At 38.2% G+C, this 19,923-nt stretch overlaps 1 protein-coding gene across 3 annotated transcripts in view; it reads left to right on the top strand.

The window, feature by feature from the left end:
* Window positions 1–19,923, top strand: part of NALCN (sodium leak channel, non-selective) — a 249,670-nt gene that overhangs the window by 179,096 nt on the left and 50,651 nt on the right. For all 3 annotated transcript variants that reach the window (XM_055702433.1, XM_055702432.1, XM_055702434.1), the window contains exons 16-17: window positions 5,071–5,207; window positions 6,925–7,066. In XM_055702433.1, coding sequence (XP_055558408.1) covers window positions 5,071–5,207; window positions 6,925–7,066 — 279 coding nt within the window. The remainder of the gene's footprint in view (window positions 1–5,070; window positions 5,208–6,924; window positions 7,067–19,923) is intronic.

Below are 19,923 nucleotides of genomic sequence, written 5' to 3'. Positions count from 1 at the left end.
TTTCATAATAATTTCATTTCATTTCAATATTTACAGAGCATTTTAAGTTAAATTTCGCATACACTTGCCTCACAGACCATATGAAATCGACATCTTTCAACTCTTTGTGTTTTGCACATTACTAGCTCTTCTTCCATGATCAGAATTAAATGAGTAAGAACAAAACAAAAAGTTAGGAAGGGTAGGTCTTATCCCTTTGGCTATGGTTAACTCTGTTTCTTCTCTGGCATGTTCTTACCAAAGTGTCAGTGTCTTAGAAGCTCAATGACTGTGTTAAATTTGAGCTTTCCATTTGCTTTGCCAAGAACGTTACTTTCAAGGATGCTTCTGTCTCTAAATGCAGATTGGTGATATTAAGAGATACTCACCTTAGTTAGCCCTTTGAACTGTTCAACTGATCTTGTTCCAGCTGCTGGAGCACTTCCATGTTCCAGGCTGTCAGCTTCCACCTGAGCCCGTAAAGAGACCTCTGCATGTGCAGGCACTTCTCACATCCTGCTTCCGCAGGAGGGGGTGTAAGCTGGAGGGCAGGTGTTACACTGCCCTGCATTCACCTGCAGATCTGAAGTGCACTGTGACATGTCTGTTCTGTTGAACATAGGGAGAGACTATGGGAATGCAGCTTTCCTAGTCAGGTCCTCCTGCCTGTCTCACTCCATTGCTTTAATGCTGTTTCAGCAACTGCAGTCACTATCAAAGAAGTTGCAGTATGCACTTTAAAAGAACTCACTGCTTTCACCCTAACCACACTTCCAGTGATTAATATCTGGGTGACTATGGTACTACAGTCTTTTAACATTAAAAAAAAAAAAAAAATTAAGAACCACCATTTATTGCCTTGCTTTCTTCTTCAGGTTCTACGTAACACCATGTATACTGTGTGGCTCAAATACTGTAACATAGCGGCTTTTTTTTAAGTTTTAAATATCACACTTTCATTTCTGAAAAATGGATGAGAAAGCTTTAGCAGCTGGCAGAGGTGAGATGGTTTTGTGGTGTGGTTCTATTGGCCTTGTGGGACCAGTGTGGTTACATGGGAGATGCCAGCTTTCTGCTGGGAAGGCTGCTGTCTCCAGCAGGGCAGTGATTGCTCTTCTAACCATTCCAGCACAATTGTCTGGCCACAGCCAGCATTCATCTGCATTAGAAAGATAATCCTGCCCCTTTTCTCACTAGTCATTACCTGCTGTCTCTTTTATTGCATCTGCCTCTGTCCCAGTCTTCCACTTTCACCACTATTCGTGCTATTCTGTGTATTTAGGACAACCACTTACAGGTTCTCTGCAGTTTTAAGGGCGCAGATCTTAATTACCCTAAAGCTGGTTTTAGCAATCACCTTTTTGTAACGAAGCCTTGAAGTCACAGATAAATGTACAGCTGAAGCTGCATTAAGTAGTATGGTTGAGATATATAACGCCTGGGCTGCACCATGGGAGAAAATCAGTGCAATGAAGCAGTTGCTGCCGCCACCACATGTACAATGTGTGCAGTTCAGAGGGTTCTGCTTCAGAAGATTCAGGCTCACACTGAACTACATGCCCCATCACACATGGGGTTTGAAGTCACCCTAAGGACCAGTCATTGGTCATGATCCTTAGGTCAGTCTCGGTGCCTGGAGTGCATTTGTGTGTAACCGAGGTGGAGCTTGCAGTTTTGTTTCCTCCCAGAAGAAAACACAGCTCATAAACTAAACCAGTGAACAGCAAGTGCTGGTGATCAAAGGATTCACTTCAAGCTGCTCTGAACCAAACAGAGACACAGCCATAATGCCTTTTGGGAAGAAAAAAACACAAATACACTTTCTTCACCAATAAATCTGCCTTTCTCACAGCTGACTTTTGTATTGATCAAGACAATTATGTAACAGATCAGGGAGAGGTTGGATTTCAGGGACCTGTATCTGAACATATTATTCAGGCTGCCACTGGAATCCCAAATTAAAATTTCCCCTCGTCTACTCCTTACCATTTATGTACTATTTGGATAAGTTCTTCTGGTCTAGGTTCAGAGCAGACAGTTGTACTGTATGTATTGTGCCATTAAATATGCCCTGTAAACTCAAGCACTGTGGAAATAATGTAGATAGACATAAATACCTTCTATGGCTTTACAGCCAAAAATTATTTTTACTGTTCTAACAGCCGCAAGAGAATTTAGCCAGGCCAGGCTGACAAAATATTCATGAATTGTTTCCAGTAGGCTCTTTGGGGCTGGAGATCAAGGGCCATGCAAAGCAAATCAAGTCAGTGTGCCAATAGTAATAATAATAAATAAAAAAATACAAATCATGAAAAGAATGGCCTGATATTTTATTTGGGGTTTGGCTGTTACTTGAAACACTCTGCACCATCACTGCTACATTTCAACATAATCCTGTACCTTTACAAAGATGTGTGGGTTTTATGGTTTAAGAAAGTTGAAATCTAAAGGTTTTAAGCAGCAATACCAAATAGGATGTATGTCATGCGGAGCAACAATTACACCCTTAGTGCGTGGAGAAGAATTTAGTGAAGTTAAATGCCTCACGTCTCTCAATATGTAATATTATCACAGCATGAGTAATTGGAGATATTCTATAGAAGTGCTTTGACTTTCAGTTATTTTAAAGCCTATCTTGAATCATTCTCCTTTTTAGACAGGGGACATTGCTGTCCCCTTCCTTACCTTTTGAATGGTACGGTTTCCTGCTTCCAAGCTCTCCCTGATGTGTTCTGCATTGAGAGTTTGCGCAGCATTACAATCTGTCATATGCTCTGTACTCTATAGACTGACTTCTGTGAACAGGAGTTCGTAGGTGTAAGAGGCATTGTCCATGCCAAAATCTGCATATTTAGGCAATGATGAGGTACTAAATAGCAAATGGCAGAAACTGGAAACCTTTTTCCCCCCTAATAATTACCTTTTCCCAAAGCTTTTCAACAGTACAGTGTTGCAGAAAAGTCCCAGTAGATTATCCAATTAATTTCCTTGTCAGTGAGTAGTTTCTTTCTGCAGTACTTTGGTATTTCAAGGGGTTTGTCTAGTCCGAATTTGAAATGATGAGGTATTTCCCTCCAGAGACCTCTCTGAACACTCTGATCTCCCTGTAAGGACAGTAATTTTTATTCTCATCCTATAAATTTCCTTTCTTAATTTCATCCTCTCATTCCTATATTTTTGGTACTCTATTATATTCCTGAAATAATTTGTTTTCAAGTATTTCTTACCTAAGTTTACATTGTCTCCCCTCCCCTTAAATTATTGTCAGTTACGGTAGATGTGGCATAAATATTGGATCCCTTTAGTCTTTCTCTCCTTTTTTCTCCCGTGGCCCAGCTGGCTGATGCAGCTCTCCCCTGGTTTTCATGGCTCTCTTCTGCACTATTTTAGCTTGTCAGTGTGAGACTAGTAAGATGGTATTTAGAAATGAAAACATGCCCAGGTGTGGTCTCTTCAAAGCAGCACAGAGAGGAGCTGTGGACTTCTGTACCATTTTCTAAACCTATATGATACCTAACCAACAGAGGTTTGTTTTGAGCATAGCCTTTGGCTGGTAATATAATTGGTGCCCAAACTGCCCTTTTGATGCTGTGCTGAAGGACGAGTTCTTGTTTAGTTTCTGCTCTTATTCTTGCTCTAGTATTTTTTTCAGCCCGTTATTTCTGGCCCCTATTTCTAAATCTGTTTTTTCCTTGTCCAATGTGGTATTTGCAATTCTTCACATTTTAATATCAAGTGATTTCATTCATGTCATCATTTCTTCCTTTTAAGGATCATTAATAAAGCAGTTAAATAGGACTGGACATAATACAGATTTATACAATATTCCCCTTCTATTCTGACTCAGTGCTTTACCATTAATCATTAGCCTTTGTTTGTAGCTCTTCAAACAGTTTTCAGTCCACATGACAACTTATATCCAACGTAATACGAATTGATTTTCAGTTTAAGCTGTCCTATGACTGGAAGTGGTGATGTTGCGGATAGCATGACTGCAGCAGAGCAGTTGTTCTATAGCATGCTGCGGGAGCATGCATTTCACTAGGCAGTGCAAATGAGAGTTAGAACTCCATTTGACTTCCTGGGCAATTGCCCCTGGTAAAAATCTATAGCTGATGTCTATCAGCAGTATTCCCTGCAGGTGCGGATGGTGAAAATCTGTTTTAAAATGTAAGCTTCTAAGCCTATGCTCGCAAGCAGGTGGGAGAGGAACTGAAATAATTCCAGTTAGATATATGCTTACTGAAAGAGTATGCAATACAGGTATCATTTAAAAGAAATGTAAAAATTAATTTCACTGATTCTTTTTGTCTTGGTACTTTGTTGCAATGACACAACCAAACTGCTACATAAGGTAATGGGAATTCAGAAATCATATCTCCATAGCATTTCTCTTTTCTCTTCTATCATTAGATCTATATATCATCTGTCCATGCAGATAGATGTATCTGCCTTTTGTGTACTTAAATGTGTGGTATTCCGTGGAATAACACTTTGTGAATACATATAAATGCAACATTTTTTATGTGACTTGATGCAGCTCAGTATCAGAATGGCTGATGTAGTTGGATTCTTTTAAGTCCTTTATTATTACTTATAATATTCATCTAAATGTAATTTTCCTGTTATTTTCATCTTCTGAGAGCTGGATTCCTTTAAAATTGCTCCCTTTTAAAATGCTGTGTTCTATTTGGATATCGAAGAGCTGTCAGCATATACACAAAGATGTGCCTAATAAGAAAAGATCATGGGTGTTTATTTCATAAAGTGTTAGGGATCTGTGAAGAAAACGGAAATAAGCATATTGAATAGGACACTAATATGCTTTGTATTTTAAAATTAAAATTATTAACAATCCTCCCATTTTATGACTTTCAATTAAAGGCATGGTATTGTTAGGTATTTGCCAGCTTCTAACACAAGCAGACCAATAAACTCCCGAGTATCAAATTTACTCTCTGTAGTTCTTTGCTGCCATCTTCTGTTTCCTTAAATGATTGCCATTATTGTTTGGATTCTGAAAAACAAGGCTGGGATATTGCAGACTGAAATATCCCTTGCTGTCATTTTTTTTCATTTCCTTGTTTTCAGCTAAAGCAAAGTGAAGCAAATGCAGATACAAAGGAGAAGCTTCCATTGCGTCTACGCATCTTTGAAAAATTTCCGAACAGGCCACAAATGGTGAAAATCTCCAAGCTTCCTTCAGATTTCACAGTTCCAAAAATAAGGTATTGAAATATTTCCTTTGCTAGTATACTGTAAACTTGTCTGGAGCCATGTAGCACCCAAAATATTAAACTCTTTTACTTGTGGATTAGGCAGGTAGTTCAGAAAATAAGAAATTAAATAGAATTAACATTGGCATCGGAAGGATGTGACATTTTTGATTTACTCATTTTTACTTTTGAAAAAAAAAATAATCTTAGCACTCCTTATAACTTACTCATGAAAGCAACTAGATGACCAGAACCAACACAAGTTGAATATGATTGAAAAGTGTGTTGTAGTTTCTCCACTCCCATTTGGATTTTAGATTAGTGGCTGACATAGACAACTTACAGTAGTCTAATCGGTTTTCCTGTAGCTTTTTAAAGATAAGGTCAACTGGCAGCAAATCATTAGAGGGGTTAACAGGCCATCCAATACCAGTTACTCTGTGATGACCTTGTCCCCTATTTGTATTTGCATAGTTACCACTTTCCTGTAAAACTCACCTTAACAAAGCATCAGACCCTCAGTTGTCTACTAGATCATTACTTACAGGACAATTATTCTTGTGCGGTACCAGAAAAAGCTTATAGGAATTCAAGGGCTGCTCTGGCACATACAGGCTGCTAAGACTGCTGAAACAGCACAGGATGGCCAAACAGGTCCTCTGGCCATGCCCATTCCAATATCCCCACTAAGCACATGCCAGGAGAGATGACGATGTGAAAGATGGCTGTCATTGTTCTGGGCCTCCTGAGGATAAATTTCTTTTGATTAGATTCACAAGGAAGCTAAGGCAGCTGGTATTACTTGCTTGTATCAGTTGAATGAAAGGAATAATGCTGGACAGAAAGGTCAGGAAAAACAACCTTCCAAACCTCAAGGAAGCAGTCATAGATGTTTTAGTATCAAAATACTGTTAGGTTATATATCGAGGGCATTCTTCTCCTAGTCTTAGTCTTTTTGAGTATTTCTTTCTAGCTTTCTTTCCCAGCATACCCTAGACTAACATGTGATCATGCCAACTGCTTAAATAGGCTTCAAAGTATTACTAGAAAATCATATATTAAATCTGAAACTATTGTACTGCGTAGAATTCTCTCTCCAGATAAAAATTAGTTTTGACATAGTCAATTCACACTGAAAATAGGGCAACTCTACTAAACTTAAAATACAGCAGGATAAATGTACATCTGTTGTAAACAGAAATGCTCCTACATTTTAAACATGGCATATGTGAGACACAGAATTGCTGAAGCGCCTTAATACTGGCATTCAAAGGAGCTATATGAACAGATGTTGTTTGAAGTCTTCAGGAAAGAATTTCTTGCAGAGAGTATGTTTCCTTTGGATTATATCAGCATTTGATTTACAGAGAAGTAACAACTCACTGTTTAATGAGCTCAAAAGAGCTGAAAACTGCAAAAGGCACTTCAAATATTTAGCACTTTAACTGGTAAATAAATAAACAAATGAATAATAGAAGGAATAAAATTATTCTCTTCAAAACTACATGCAAGCCACCCACCTCTCCATTTACAGATTTCTTTAATACGTGAATTTAAGTTTCATCAGTTGTTTTGGCACTCCGTACATTTATACATCTGTAGCCCAGTACAACTTTTTCTTGGAGTTTATCTGTCTTGCCACTAATGAGTTGTGACATGTCATAAAGTAAACCAAATATTAACTCTTCCTGGGGTTTTAATCCATCAATATCTTCTGTTTGTTCACAAGGGAAAGTTTTATGAAGCAGTTTATTGATCGCCAGCAACAAGATACCAGCTGTTTGCTTCGAAGACTTCCCTCAGCATCTTCTTCCTCTTGTGACCACTCTAAAAGATCAGCAATTGAAGAAAACAAATATATTGATCAAAAGGTAAATCAAGAGTGTAGGGCATTAAATGTCTTTCCTTGAGTATTATGAGGAAAGACCTCAGATTGTTCAGTTTGACAAACTATGTAAAAGTGAACACAAGCTAGAATGACTGAACACAGGCTAAAAGACTGCATTTGATTTAGCCTGTGAGGAGACATCACAGCAGACCCTCACTTGATTTAAATTTTCGTGTCTCCTTTGGCTTGAAAATTTAGGCTTTGATACATAATTTTGTTTAATGCATCAATCTTATGAAGCTATGTTTTTTAAGTAGTCTTGCTGTTAATCACTGAGAAGCTACTTTCAAGTTTGTGAATATCGCATTGGATTTTTGAGTGCCTTGATACTGTTACAACATTGTAAACACACTTCACTGAAGCAATGTCTCTGTGTAATCACTGTAAGAGGAGTAAAAATTTAAGAATTATTCTAAATATTTAGAGGACATTGACGACTTAGGCCTGGGAATTGGTAGAAAACGTGCTGAACACATACATTTGATACCCATTGTGCTAAATGTGCTAAATCTCCCATCCAGACTGCCATGGCTGGTTGGATCTGAGAAATACCAGGACTGCTTGGAATGATGGTGATGATGATGCAGCATAAGTAAACGTGTGTGACTTCTGGCACCTTGCAAAACTACAGGGGCAGAAAAACTCTTCACATGCATCATGAAAGATACTGGTTTCCCAGATTTCTAGTGGCATCTACACTGATACCACTTCTTGATCACTTGTAGTATTGGCCTACTAGTGGCATTTTAAGAGACAAGTCCATTCAGTATTCATAACGGGGTGCTCAAATCCTGTTGGAATGTTAACATTGGGGGTTTGTAAGTACATTTTAAGTTACAGAATCACAGACAAGGAAGAGAGGGTATGTATTGTAGTTACACAGTATAACTCTAGCTTGCCTAGTGTGTAGTTTGCAACTATAACTCAGGACAGCATTCATACAGGCAGAGAGCAGAGTTGGGGAAAACAATACTCTTCTGATAATGAATGAAAAGAAAGAATCTGCAAACTATTGTTAATTTCCATCCCTATTTCAGTGCAAGAAGCCATTCCTGTGGCCATGTATTTTATGGCTCATCAAAGCTGAGCAGCATGGCCTGAGAGAGAGGTCTGTAGTAAAATATTATTTATCAGACAAAGAAGGCCATGGGAAGAAATCAAGCCTAAATGGACATCATGTACTCTAACAAGCACAGCAGAAAAAATGGATAAATTATTAAATGACAAGCCTAGGGGTCAGCAGAACTGTGCCAAATATCACTAATGATGGATCTCAAACGCTGTGCCAGGGAAATCAGAGGATGTTTCTGCCACGTAATGAAAAGATGAACAGAGACCTTAAACTTGTTCCAGCCACACAGATGAGTCCACAGTAGGCAATGCAGAGCTGTGCAATGATTCAGTAGATCTGTTTATATTAGTATAGTTTAGATATATTAAATTGCAATCTTAATTCCTTCGTCCTCCTGTTCATAAAAGTGAATTGTTACTGTGTTTGGAGGTAGATGAATACGGGGCACAGTTTATTCATTGAGTCTTGCAATATGAAAACAGAATGCTCCATTCTTTTCAAATTCTCACTTCCCTCCAAAAGCAAATATTCATGATCTGACTTTCGTTTTTGAATTGAAGTAAGTGTTTGCAAAATGATTTTGCACTATTCAACCTGCTTTAACCGCATATTTTTGGATTATAATGCCTCTAGGGTAGAATCAATGATGAGTAATATTTCTGATAAATGTAGCTTAAAACACGGTATCTGCACATTCCTATTAAGAGGGAGAAAGCACTAAGAAGGATTTTATGAAAGTAATTGCTCTGGCTTTCTATAATTACAGTTGCCAAGGCAACTTCACTTTTGTATGAACAAATCTTCTTAAAAGTATCTTATCCTTAAAAAAGCTTGGAATGGCTGGCTACACTTAAATATAAACTTTACATCCATACTTTACTTTTCATTGTGAAAAAGAAACTTGACCAACCATTTTACTAATCCCAGTGCCTAGTAGGATGCATTCCCACTGCTCCTGATAGCAGTGAAATAGCTTCAGAAACTTTTCACCTCTTTTTTGCATTGTAGTGGTTGATAAAAATAGGGTGGAAACAAAAAGTGAGATTCTGCTGGTGGATTTGACCCTATCCTTCCTTTGTGGTGCCTGAACTGTGGCTAGTTCCTCCAGTTTCTCCTGTACATATAACAGTATTTCTGCATTCCACACCTTCTGAAGTGATAGGATGTACTTAATACATACATTCCTTATTTCCACTTCAGCAACTTTATTTTTTTTCTTTCACTAAAAATCTGCCACTAGATATATAAGGTGGTGGTTTTGTGTTCAAAATTAATCTGACCCATAATTTGTGATGATTGATAAAGCAAATCGGGTTTTGTTCTCCTATATAATGGGTTTAGCAAGTATTTTCAGTATTATAATTACCCACTTCCTTGAAAAGAAGTTTTAAGTTTTAAAAGGGAGTAGGTTTTCATTGCATTTTTTCTTTAATCTTCTCAAAATAATTGAAAAAATTATTTATTTGTATGTATTACCATAACCGTAATGACAGTTGATTTGAAATTATTTTCATCTATCCCAAATCAAAAGGACAGCTTTAGAAAACAGATTTATCCGCTATACTCCTTTTTTCCCAGTTTTTCTAGCTCTTCCGAATATCTAAACTACTATCAAAGTAAAAAATAAACCAAACGCTAATATAAAAAGTTACTTTTAGACACCAAAATGCCCTTTACCTTTTATACATCCCCTAAAGAGTTTTCTTTCAGTGTGTGGAGTCTGAGTGGGTGTGTGGAGAGAGATTGCCATGGTCATTCTTCTCATCCAATGCCAGCAACACCTGGGCTATCTCCATTACAGATGCTTGATAGGCAGCTTAGCATGATGCTTTGGTTGAGTTATGAATATCTGTTGTTTACCCTGGAGAAAAGGAGGCTCAGGGAGGGCCTTATCACTCTCTGCAACTACATGAAAGGAGGCTGTAGGCAGGTGGGTCTCTTCTCCCAGGTAACAAGCAATAGGACAAGACAAACTGGCCTCAATTTGTGCCAGGGGAGGTTTACATTGGATATTAGGAAAAAAATTCTTCACTTAAAGGGTTGTCAAGCATTGGAACAGGCTGCCCAGGGAGGTGGGTAGAATCACCATCCCTGGAAGCGTTTAAAAATTACGTAGATGTAACATTTAGGGACAAGGTTTAGTGGTGGACTTGGCAGTGTTAGGTTAACAGTTGAACTTGATCTTAAAGGTCTTTTCCAACCTAAATGATTCTATGATTCTATATACTTTCATACTTTGCATGAAAATTATTCACAGTATGCTGGGAATTTTCTTAGCTAACCAGTATTTCAGTAAGTTCTTGGACAGGAGAACTGGATGAAATATGGAAACATAATTTTTGTGTGAGTGGGTATATAAGAAAGGAAGTTGGCAGAAAATAAGGACATCTCACTGTGGTGGCTCTCGCAGGAGCCTGAGTGATAGTCACAGCAAGTTTCAGGCGGTCAAGATCTGAATGAGCTGTAAGATTTACAGCAAATCAGGCATCCAGTAAAATGAGTTGGCTTTAGAGCATTGGCCTTGGCTTCTTAACTTTAAGACTGAGGTGTTCTGTGCTCCTCAGATTACAGAGTCATACAACTTTTAGCAAGCCCTGTGAAAAATTGTTGTGAGGTGGACACTCCTGAACTGGTTATTTACCTTTGGCCACACCACTCCTGAACTGGTTATTTATACATATTTATAACAGCATATTGCTGTTAAATAAATTTCAAAACTGGCAGGCTTATGAGATGAAGTTCGAAAATGCCTATGGCTTAATATGTACAGATACCCATGTGCATGTTTTACAGCAGTGGCACAGCAGGAGTGAATTACAAAACAAAGCAAAAGAGCATTTAATATATCCATGTATTTTTATAGTTCAGACTTCTAACATCTTCTCATTTAATCGAAGGAATATAAACAAGCCAGTTCCCTTATTTCTGCATTTATAAGATTAATTGGATAGTAGCAAACAGAATTTCTCTTTTCCATCCTCGTTATCATCCTGTTTCCTTTCACATTGTATGAATTTTGGTTTTAGCGCTGCAAGCAGTGAAGTCAGTAGCCATTCCTTTTTCCTGTGGGAGCAAGATCCACCATTAAGGTCTAACTCCTGAGAAAGCTCGGCACCCCACACCATATGCCTCTCCACTGATTTCCTACTTATCAACAGAATGTACCTGTATGGTGGAAGGTCATGGTCAGAAAGTAAGAGCTGATCTCAGAGGTTGTCAGAGCCATTACCATGGAGGGCTATGAACATTAAGCAGCAGACCTTGCACTGTCTTCTGCATTCGTTAGGGAGTCAGAGCACCAAGGTGATATGTTCACGATGACCTGTATTGCCTTGCAGGTGTGCTGCTGAGCTCCCACACGCTTTTCATAGGCTGTTTGCCTTCATTCACAGATAGGATCCTGCTGGTACCCATTAAAGTTAGATGGGATGGAACACAAGAATCAACCCACTTATAAGCCTTATCCTGGAAGTACTTCCTTGGAGATCAACATCCTTTGGTCTATGTAGAAATCATTATGTCTCAACACCTAAGGGAAAGTTTATGATATTATCTGTTTACAGTTTCACACACAAATTGAGCACACAAGATTGCCCACAACTTTAACGCATGTTTAGTTAACATCAGAGATACTCCATTTGTGAGCAGCTGAGACATGCCACCTATTCTTGGTAAGATGTTTAATCTGGCAGTTTGTTACAGCATGTCTTTTTGTGATCTGTGCTCCGCTTCTTTCATTAACTATTCTAGTTCTTGCAAAAAGACCCATGTATATTCTGAGAGTATTCTGAAAGGTCTTCTCCTTGCAGAAAGTATTTGTGATTGTTAAAGCTGAAATAGTCTTTCAGCTTTTCTAAGGCATAGCTTTTAGTATTGAAGACGGGGTATCCCAGCATATCTTTCAGAAAATCATCAGGCATGAAGACATACTTATAAACTTTATTAGCATTTTTTCCTTCTTAGACAAGAACCAAGAGTAGAATATTTACTCACAAATTGTCTTTTCCAGAATTTCTACTGTTCTAATAAACTTATGTCCCAAGTTAATCAGCCTCTTCTGAACTTTATTTTGGGCATTCTGTTGTGCAAAGCAGAACTTTGGGACAAAAAGTATGATAGCATTCATTTGTGTTCCTGGTTATTCTTTTCTCTAAGTAATTTGAAAGAATTGTCACATTAAATTTTAATATAGCAGAAACTAATAAAGTGAAATTGCACATGAATTGCAAGTAGAAAAGATTATTTATTTTTAAACACTAATAAATACTACATTTTCTTCTGAAATAATTCTTGCAGAATTTTCTGCATAAGTATCAGGAAAAATCATTCAAATTTTATTTTAATCTCCCTTTACTAAGTATATGAGTCCTACAATTTCAGTTTCTGTATACCACTTGTTAATTAAACACAGCCAAGTGCTTTAGTGTTACCTATCTATGTCATTCATAGGTTACTGACAAAAATCTATGTATGTGGGAATGAGAATGGCTTATGAATCTAACATTTGCTTACACATTACAGTCTTGATGTCAAAGATAATTTGTGTCCCATGTCTGTTCTCATCAGATCTTTCTATTGAAGTTAATATATGTAAATACAGTAATGCATTTCAGGTTTTCTAAAAATTAATTAGGAGATGTCTTTGTCTATTTTGCATTTTTTAAAGAACTTGCTTATTTTATGATAAAATGGGTATGTAACAATATCCCTATGTCCCAAATAATCAATTTATAGGAAAAGACACTGTTTCATTAAGTATTTTACCATATACACATTTTATCTGGTAATTTTTAATTTTTCTGACCGTGTTTGCCTTCACAGCAGAGAAGACAGAACTGCAATAGTAACAAGACTGTTCTTTTATTGTCAGTTTTTGTCTTCTGATGATTTTAAATTGCTTTGGCACTTTTCCTCTACGTCGTAAGTTCAAAATTCTACCTGGAGAAGACCAATTTTCAATTACATTCAGAGAGAAAGAAGGCTGAAACTGGATATACTTTGCCCTTTTCAAAAAGTGCCATAATACTTCACCACTTCTTCCTGGCACTGCCTTTCTACTTCTTCAGTTTTGCACTAAAAGATGTCAAGGGTTTGATACAAAGGCCATGAAGATGCATTAAAACACAAGGGGCTGATCATAATAAAAAAAAATACAGACATGGTAAAAATGTTAGGGCCATTGTATTTTAATAGAAAAGAGCATGCGTTAGTTTGGAGTGAAGGGAGAGGCAGTGAGGGGCTGGGTTACAGGAATGACCTTCTACTTGAGCCTTGTACTCTCCCTTCCCCTGCTCCTACAGAGGAATCCAGATCTCCTTCTCCAAGCTCTTCAGTCTTCCTCACCCACTCACAAGATTTTTACAAGAATTGATCAAACATAGTCGAGATTACTTTGTTCTAGTGAAGGGAATTATATGCATGTGCTTATACAACCAGGAGTATGATTTTTCCTTGTTCCCCCAACCAAAATTACCTCCCATTTGAAACTCCCAGTCCATGTCAGTCTTCTTGCATTCCCAGTCCAGCCCAACCTGGCAGTCCCTTCTTCCCTAGAGCCTCAAGATCCCCAGCTCAAGGTGTGGAGTGGAGCCTTCTCCTCCATCACTGCATACCCAGCACAATGTATTACAACCCCACATCAGCTTGGCCAGGAGTCCTCACTTCTACCCTGCTGTTGGCTGCCGCGAGTAATCTACCCAGCCCTCTTCACTAGCTTTTCACAAGGTCTCCCTGCCTCCTGCATCAAGTAAAGATAGAAAAAAAAAAAAAAAACTATGCAAGGTTGTACTTGCCAAAATAATCAGAGGGACTGAACACCTCTCCTATGAGGACAGACTGAGAGAGTTGGGGTTGTTCAGCCTGGAGGAGAAAGGTCCATGGACACCTTATTGCAGCCTTTCACTACTTAAAGAAGGCTTATAAGAAAGATGGGGACAAACATTTTAGTAGGACCTGTAGTGATAGGGCAAGGGGGTAATAGTTTTAATCTAGAGGAAGTTAGATTCAGACTACGTATAAGGAAGAAATTTTTTATGATGAGCATGGTGAAACACTGGAACAGGTTGCCCAGAGCGGTGGTAGATGCCGCACCCCTGAAAACATTCAAGGTCAGGTTGGACTGGGGTCTGAGCAACCTGATCTAGTTGAAGATGTCCCTGCTTATTGCAGGGGGGTTGGACTAGATAGATGACCTTTAAAGATCCCTTCCAACCCAAACCATTCTATGATTCTATGAAAAACCTACCCGTTAAACTGCTGAAAGTAAAAAACTTGGACATGCCAAAGGGAAAAACCCAACCGTAATAAGACAAGACATAAAAGAGAGGGATTCTTCTCCCACCCTGGAGGTGCTTCCCTATGTATCTGAGATGGACTATTATCGTCTCCTTTACGTCTTCAGTGTTTTATAAGTATGCTAGTATTAGCCTTGTCCACATCCTCAGACTTAATTGAAAAAAGTTTCTTTGTTATGAAATGACATGTAGATTTTCCAGACCAGTAGTCAGCTAATTAGAAGATAGTTTTCCTTAAGAGACAGGCAGCAATCAAGGGCTGCAAAAGGAATTAAGGCTATTTCAGGTCAATGACTCCCAAGAGTTAAGGAGATTATGCCCACTTCTCATTCTAGACATCTGATCAAAAGGGACAGCCTTTGACTCCTTGTGGCACTTATCTAATGCTAGACCACTTTCTTGACTGTTTCTTATATAGGACGACCTCGCCAAGGGCCAGATTTTCAAAATCCAAATGAAAATAGTTCTACTTTGAGAGAGGGAAATGGATTAGGTGATCTCTAGAGGTCCCTTGTAATTGCATTCTTTATGATTCTGTAGGCATTAAGCAAAGTTTTCAAAAGAGTTTAAGAAATTCCCCACTGATTCCTATAGGATTTAGTTGCTTAACCTGCTTAAATTCTTTGGAACATTTTGTTAGGTGCCTATCAACAACTTAGAGTCTGGCCTTCCATATTTTTGTCACATGAATTTTGATAGTCCAGTCTCTTCAAGCCAAAGATGCACAGTCAGAATGTTGAACAATATCTGCATTTGAAAGGCTACACAGCAAACTCCTGTGGGCCAAAAATATCCTATATTTAATGAAATGCTCAAGCTTTAAACAGATTCTGCCCACATATTTCCTCACTGTTTCTTAAAAATCACTCTGTTATATTGCTTATTGTACTGACTCCTCATATTTTCCCTAGAAGCTGCACATGTTTAAATCACAATATAGTCTGTTAATTCTGCCAGTGTACATAAATCCATCAACTAGCATCCAACAAATTCCAAACTGAAACAGAAGCTTTGGATGATTATTTTTTTTCCTTGCTTGGAATTTTTGGCATGGTATAGAAGACTATTTCCATATGGTCCTGCAGTTGCCTATAAAACATTGTCATCAACAGCACTAAGTTAAAATTCTTAATTTTCATATAACACTTAAGAAATTGCATTAGAAAAATATATTGCATGCACTTTTTTTTTCCATTGTCCACCAAACATTTCAGATATTTATATCTCATTATTTATTTATGACCTTGTCTCACCTTGTGTTGCAGTACACCCACTAACAGTTGTCTCTTCTGCCAACTCTGCGGTGGTCCAATACAAAAATAATACACTACATCACCACAGTTTTAACCTATTGATAGCATGCAATCCTCCATCAAATTCAAATGTTGAAAACAATTGTTTTTTGCAGTGCTTTCTGGAGTTTGTGCACTGCGAACATGTTGCTAGCAAAATATATCAAAACCTTGACAATGAATAGCATTTCTCAAAACTTAAAACCACTGAGCCATATCTTAGCTGTTATAAATTGGCATAGATCCCCCTGAAGTCAGCAGTGTTGTGCCAGTACACTTACGTTACAGGTCTGGCCCACAGTCATTAGCTGTCACCTATCAAAAGTATCGCCCTGAGTTGCTTTGCTTTTAATCTTATGCCAAGGATTTTCTTTTTCCAGGGTAGAAAGCCTGGATTTTTAAAATATACTACTAAATAAATATTGTCATTCAAATTGTCTGCAGTACCTTTCCAAAGCAGCGGGTGGCACTTGCAGAGCAACAATGTTCTGTGATTTCGCTTCTTTTACAACAGTTACAGTGGTTTATTGCTTTGTCCTAGTCATTCTGGACAAATGCGGTTTCGTAGGATGTAGCATTCAGATCGGGTTCACATTGGCTGGACCAAGTCGTTTTGTCTGCCTGAAGTCTGTTCTGCCAACAGCAGCAGTGAAGCGTGCCAGCACTTGTGGAAGAAGCACCACCTGCAGATTTCCTAATTCTATGTGTGCAGACACATCTGTGTGAATAAACTCAAAGGAATGCAGGAACCAAGACGTTTGTGGGAGCACATGCTTTCCATCTAAAACCTTTTCGTCCAGGAAATATTATTGGTAATTTGCTGACCTGTCACAGCTGTTCCTTACAGATTAAAGTAGCCTGCAGGAGTTCTTTAAAATGGGTTGTTGAAATCATATTTAACAGTAATCGGATGCTGTTAGGTGATTTCAGGACAGTGTCTTATACTAAAAAATAATGCTCTATAGCAGAAAGCTATATCGCACTGTTATTTCTGCACTGAGTGTACTTATAGGTTGCATAAAGATGCAAATAAATAAATAATGGCTAATAAAGATACACTGAGGGTGTCCTCACAGTACATCACAATCTGTAATAAAAGACCCAGCAGGCTAAACAGATACACTCTAAAATAACCTCAGTAGAGTACACTGTACTAACTTAATTCCACATCATCTGATCAAGTAATGTCTTTTGTATGTTAACACTGCTAATAATTTCCTCTGCAACATTCAAGAACTCGGCAGGTATCACAAGTTTTAATTGCCAGCCTCATTCTACACCAGCATGTGGCATCTAGACATTATTAAACAAAATACTGATCATCACCCCCATTCTCTTTGTACAGTTCCATTGTTTGCCTAGTGTGCTATGCAAATTTGGAAAATTAAATGAGAAGTACTTTTATTTATCTAATATAGAAGTAAGGATACATATTTTAAAAATCTGTAGTCATGTTTGATTTTCTTCAGCATGCTATTGATAGATGCATGTTGCTATTTGACTGACTACTGACTCCTTTAAATATCAGACACTGATCTATTGTGCATATCAAAAAATATTACCATGTATTGCTTCTTCTGAGTATTTTAAATTTGAGATAATTCGCCAGGGTTCTGCTGAAGAAAGGACTCTTAAATCCTACAAAGCAATGAGGACCATCATCTTCAAAAGCCTTAATCCTTGGAAGTGCCTAGGTTATATTATCAGTTCCATTTTGGACCACTGAGATCCCTAGGCACCAAAGTATAGGATCTTGTACATGCTCATGTATTCCTGGATTAACAAACTGGATACCTGGCTCCAATCTCAATTCTCTCAGAACTTCACCTAAGCATCAGTCTATTGGGTATGCTTAGATCATGGTCAGTGCCTAAGGATGTACTGCCTCAGGTGCAAATTTCACAGCTAGTCCTTCTGAAAAATAGTGCAGGAAAAGTAAATGCAATCTTTGCACAAATAACCTGGTGCAACACCCTGTGTTCTGGTCACTTTTCCCATTCCCATGACTTCTTAGACATTTATTTGTTTAAGCATCACTGAATAAAATTCATGAGCAGCTTTGGGATTGGGAACTAGAACCGTCTTTTCTCCCCATCTCAGTGGCTCCAGACATGGGCTCCTTCCTACTGCTTCTCTTCATCTCACTGGTTCCATGGATCTTGCACCTCTGGCTGTGCAGTGGCCAAATACCAGAGTGCAGCACTGTCCTTGCAAATCTCCAGCAGACAACTAGGGTGTCACTGAAGGCATCAAAAGCAGGGGGTCAAACGATTTCAAGCTGAAGTTATGCAAGGGATTTAGCAGTATACTTTCATGCATAATGTATGCCACTGTCTCCTTCTTGTGTGTCTTGCTACCTAGAGGGAAGATCCACAGTCCCTGGTAGACAAATAAGCCAGATGTAAGTGGCCCTTGACCTAGACCTGCTGGGAACTTTTCCTGAGAAGTTCTTCTTCCTTCCTGGCACTAGATGGTTTCACACTTGGCTTGAGGAAGCACTGAATGTATCAGTACAAGCACCCAGCCTCCCTGTAAAATCTTTGAAAAGAAGCAAGACTCCTCGTTCCCACTTTCCCAGGGCACATTCCCTTGTTGATGACCTGTGTGAATTTCCCTGCTTGGGCCACACACACACTTAATGCCAAGGTGTTTTGACACCTATTTTAAATGCCAAAAAGAAGTGTATGTCAGATAGGGAGCTCTAGACAATTTCAGGAAAATTTCTTTGCCTCAGCTTTTTTCTGAAATCAGATGAGCAAAAGCTGGAAATTTGGAAGGAAATTAGTGCTTCCTGTGTTTGAAATCTTTCTAATTTCTAAGATGTTAACAAGTAAAGAATTGTTATTAGACAGAAATAGACATAACACACTAGTAGGCAGCACACTTTTTTCCTGATATTTGATGTAATTGCAATTACTCTAAAGCAATTATTTATAACAGGAAAAAACAACAGAAAGAAAAAAGCTGTTTTTCCACCTTCACTATTCCCGTAAGTTTGATGTTCCTAGTTGAGTCCTAAAACAATTACTAGCTAACACCTTGCAAAAGGATAGATACTCCTGTGGTTTGGAGGCTTCTTTCTGAAATCCTGATAAGGGAAAAAATCAGTTATCTGGGATTCCACTGACAATTTCACTGACATTACAAGAAAAAAGATGTGAAAGAGCTGTCGCTGCTGTCACCATCGTCAGTTATATCTAAATGCATAATAAGTTATCATGCTGATAAGTCCACTAAACCTGTACTGAGGTACTGCAAATGAGTTAAAACGCACATAAATACGTTTCAATATATGAAATACTTACTACTCCACAATATTTAATATAACAGTATATCTCATACTGTGATTTTCAGATTATTTTTGTGTTAACAATTCCCAGGCAATGGAACAATTTTTTGGTTTATGTTCAAACATTCAACAGTTCTGTTACTATTTTTTTGATCTTAACTGAAATTCCAATACCTTATTTTCTGAACTACTTTCTGAAGTATTGCATACTTTATTGCAGTTTTCAAGTTGCAGTTTTTTTAAGGAACCCACAGAATTTCAAAATACTGGTGTTTTCAGATCATCTGTGTTCTTACCTCCACAGGCTGTGCAGAAGTGGGTCAGGACTTGACAAAGGTTAAAGAGGCCACACTTGAAAAGGCAAGGGTTAGGGCAAGAGGCTGCAGCCTGCTGTTACAGGTGTGGCTTAAAAAGATGCAGTTCCTCAGCTAAATTCTTCAGCTGTGATTTGCCAAATTGTTAACCACTTCCTTAGGAATTAAGTGCTTGTTTTTTTCACATATCTCAGTCCTTCTATTTCATGTTCAGCGAGTCCTGTTTACCAGAATATGGCTAAAACACTGTTCATGACCAGAGGCAAGTACAAACACGTTTTGCTCACCACATCTTTGCTCTGCATCAGGAGGAAAGAAAGGGACCTACTTTCGTTTCACCTAGCTCTGGGCACTGAAATTACACATCTCAGCATTGTTAGCTGGCTCTTCCATATAGTCAGAGCACCTCCAGATATGATCCAGCCTAGTCAAAATCTAAAATGGAGGAGGAATAGCAAGGATTAAGACAAAGATGTGACTTGGCTAACTGGAGAAGACAATAAATCTGTAATAAAGGGAATAATATTCACACTATTCAACAAAACTAACTGCTTCTTGCTACCCAGAATTAGCAAGGGAT

This window comes from Falco cherrug, chromosome 2 (genome assembly GCF_023634085.1).
Source record: "Falco cherrug isolate bFalChe1 chromosome 2, bFalChe1.pri, whole genome shotgun sequence".
Lineage (NCBI taxonomy): Eukaryota > Metazoa > Chordata > Aves > Falconiformes > Falconidae > Falco > Falco cherrug.
This window is presented reverse-complemented; position numbering and strand designations above follow the sequence as displayed.